This window comes from Bison bison, unplaced genomic scaffold, assembly GCF_000754665.1.
Source record: "Bison bison bison isolate TAMUID 2011002044 unplaced genomic scaffold, Bison_UMD1.0 scf7180017863096, whole genome shotgun sequence".
Lineage (NCBI taxonomy): Eukaryota > Metazoa > Chordata > Mammalia > Artiodactyla > Bovidae > Bison > Bison bison.
The window spans coordinates 5,012-6,897 of NW_011493668.1; the positions used below are offsets into that span (position 1 = coordinate 5,012).

Here is a 1,886-nt window from a genome sequence, read left to right on the forward strand (position 1 = left end):
CTAGAGCCATCTTATGGGGTAAAAATGAAATGAACCTTTTGGCCGATCCAATATTTAAGCAGAGATGGAGCATGAGCTGTCAGACTAAAGGAACATTCCTGCCTTGGATGAAATGTTGATCCTTATCTAAGTCTGGACTGGATTAATTTATCAAATCCACTAGTAAATTATCTCAAAAGCATCTCTGTGTTATTAGGTGATATTGGGGAGAAGGGTGGGTCAAACCTTTGCCTTTGATAGAAAATTGGAGTCTTTGCTGTCTTCTCTAAGTCAGCAGTTTGAGTCCTAGAGGCTATCAGAATACAAGGAACCTTGAGTCCTCATCAGACTGGTGACTCCAAGTTTTAGGACACCAGTTCATTTTTCATTTCACCAGGAAAGAACTGAACACAGAAGTCTGGTAACCCTCTACCTTCTTCATCCTCATTCCCTTACCCCTATTCAGTTTTCTGCCTATCCCACTCTATCTCTGCCAGCACCTCACTGTCACTTACACATCCTTTCTCAGGAACAGTCCTAAGACTCGTTCACGAATCTGCTTGGTCTTGACCCCATAGATGATGGGATTGACCATGGGTGGGAAGAGCAGATAGAAATTGGCAAGAAGGATGTGCACATGTGGAGCAGCCTGGCGAGCTACCCGGTGCATAACTGAGGAGATGACAACAGGTGTGTAAAAGGCTAAAATAGCACCTATGTGAGACACACAGGTCCCAAAGGCCTTATAGCGGGCCTCCTGAGAGGCAAGCTGTAGAACCGCCTGGAGGATGAAGATGTAAGACAGAATAACAAAGAGCAGGTCCAACACTACTATGAACATGGCCACAGCAAGGCCATAGATGTTGTTGAAGCGAGTGTCCCCACAGGCCAGCCTTACCACGGCCATGTGCTCACAGTAGCAGTGGGCAATCACTGGACCTCGGCAGTAGTGGAAGCGTCTGAGCAGAAAGGGCAGTGGAGTCATTAGTGTCACAGCCCGAGTCACAGCAGCCAAGCCGATCTTGGTGATAAGTGGCCCGGTGAGGATGGTGCTGTAGTGCAGTGGCTTGCAGATGGCCACATAGTGGTCAAAGGCCATGGCCAGCAGCACTGCTGACTCCATGATGGAGAAGGAGTGGAGAAAGAACATCTGGATCAGACAAGCATAGAAGTTTATCTCTCAATCCCTGAACCAGAAGATGGCCAGCATTTTAGGTACAGTTGAGTAGGAAAGGCCTGAATCAATGGCTGCCAACATGGCCAGGAAGAGGTACATGGGCTCATGCAGGCCTGTATCAGCCTGAATGATGAAGAAGAGGGTGCAGTTGCCAAGCAGGGCCAGTGTATAGGCTGAGCAGAATGGAATGGATATCCAGACATGTAGGTGCTCCAGGCCTGGGATCCCCATCAACAGGAAGACTGCTGGATGAGTTAAGGTGATATTGGAAGCTGACATGGCCAACAGAAATTCTCTTTCTCTAGTCTCCTTACTCAGGGGCCGTCCAGGGAGTACACAGTATCAGCAGGATTATAGTGTTCAAGTTCAAACTCTTATCATTTACATGGAAGGCTTAACCCTTGACCCTACTTCTGGACCTTAAAAGAAATTACAAAGTAATCATAATATGAATTGTGGAACATTATGTATCATCTCTGCCCTCAAGATGCTTATAAAACTATTGAGTGGTCAGGACATCAAATTGCAATAGAGCTAAGAAGGCTTCCTTCATAAAAGAAGTGAGTGGATGAAGAGCTTTTGTGGTTTTTGTGTAGCCAAGGACAGCTTTATAAAGGACATAGATACCTGCTCAATTCAAATCTTACCCTAAAACATTCACTGTCTTCCTTTGCCTCCCATCTCAACCTGTACTCCTAATTATAAAGGGGAGTTTCTCTTCTGAAATGTA

General features: G+C 45.9%; 1 protein-coding gene across 1 annotated transcript; it reads right to left on the reverse strand.

Annotated features, from left to right (window-relative positions):
* Positions 1 to 490: 490 nt before the first annotated feature.
* On the reverse strand, positions 491 to 1,435 carry LOC104983662 (olfactory receptor 52K2-like). Its single transcript, XM_010833188.1, is given in 1 exon segment — positions 491 to 1,435. A coding segment is annotated over 1 exon segment (945 nt).
* Positions 1,436 to 1,886: the final 451 nt, after the last annotated feature.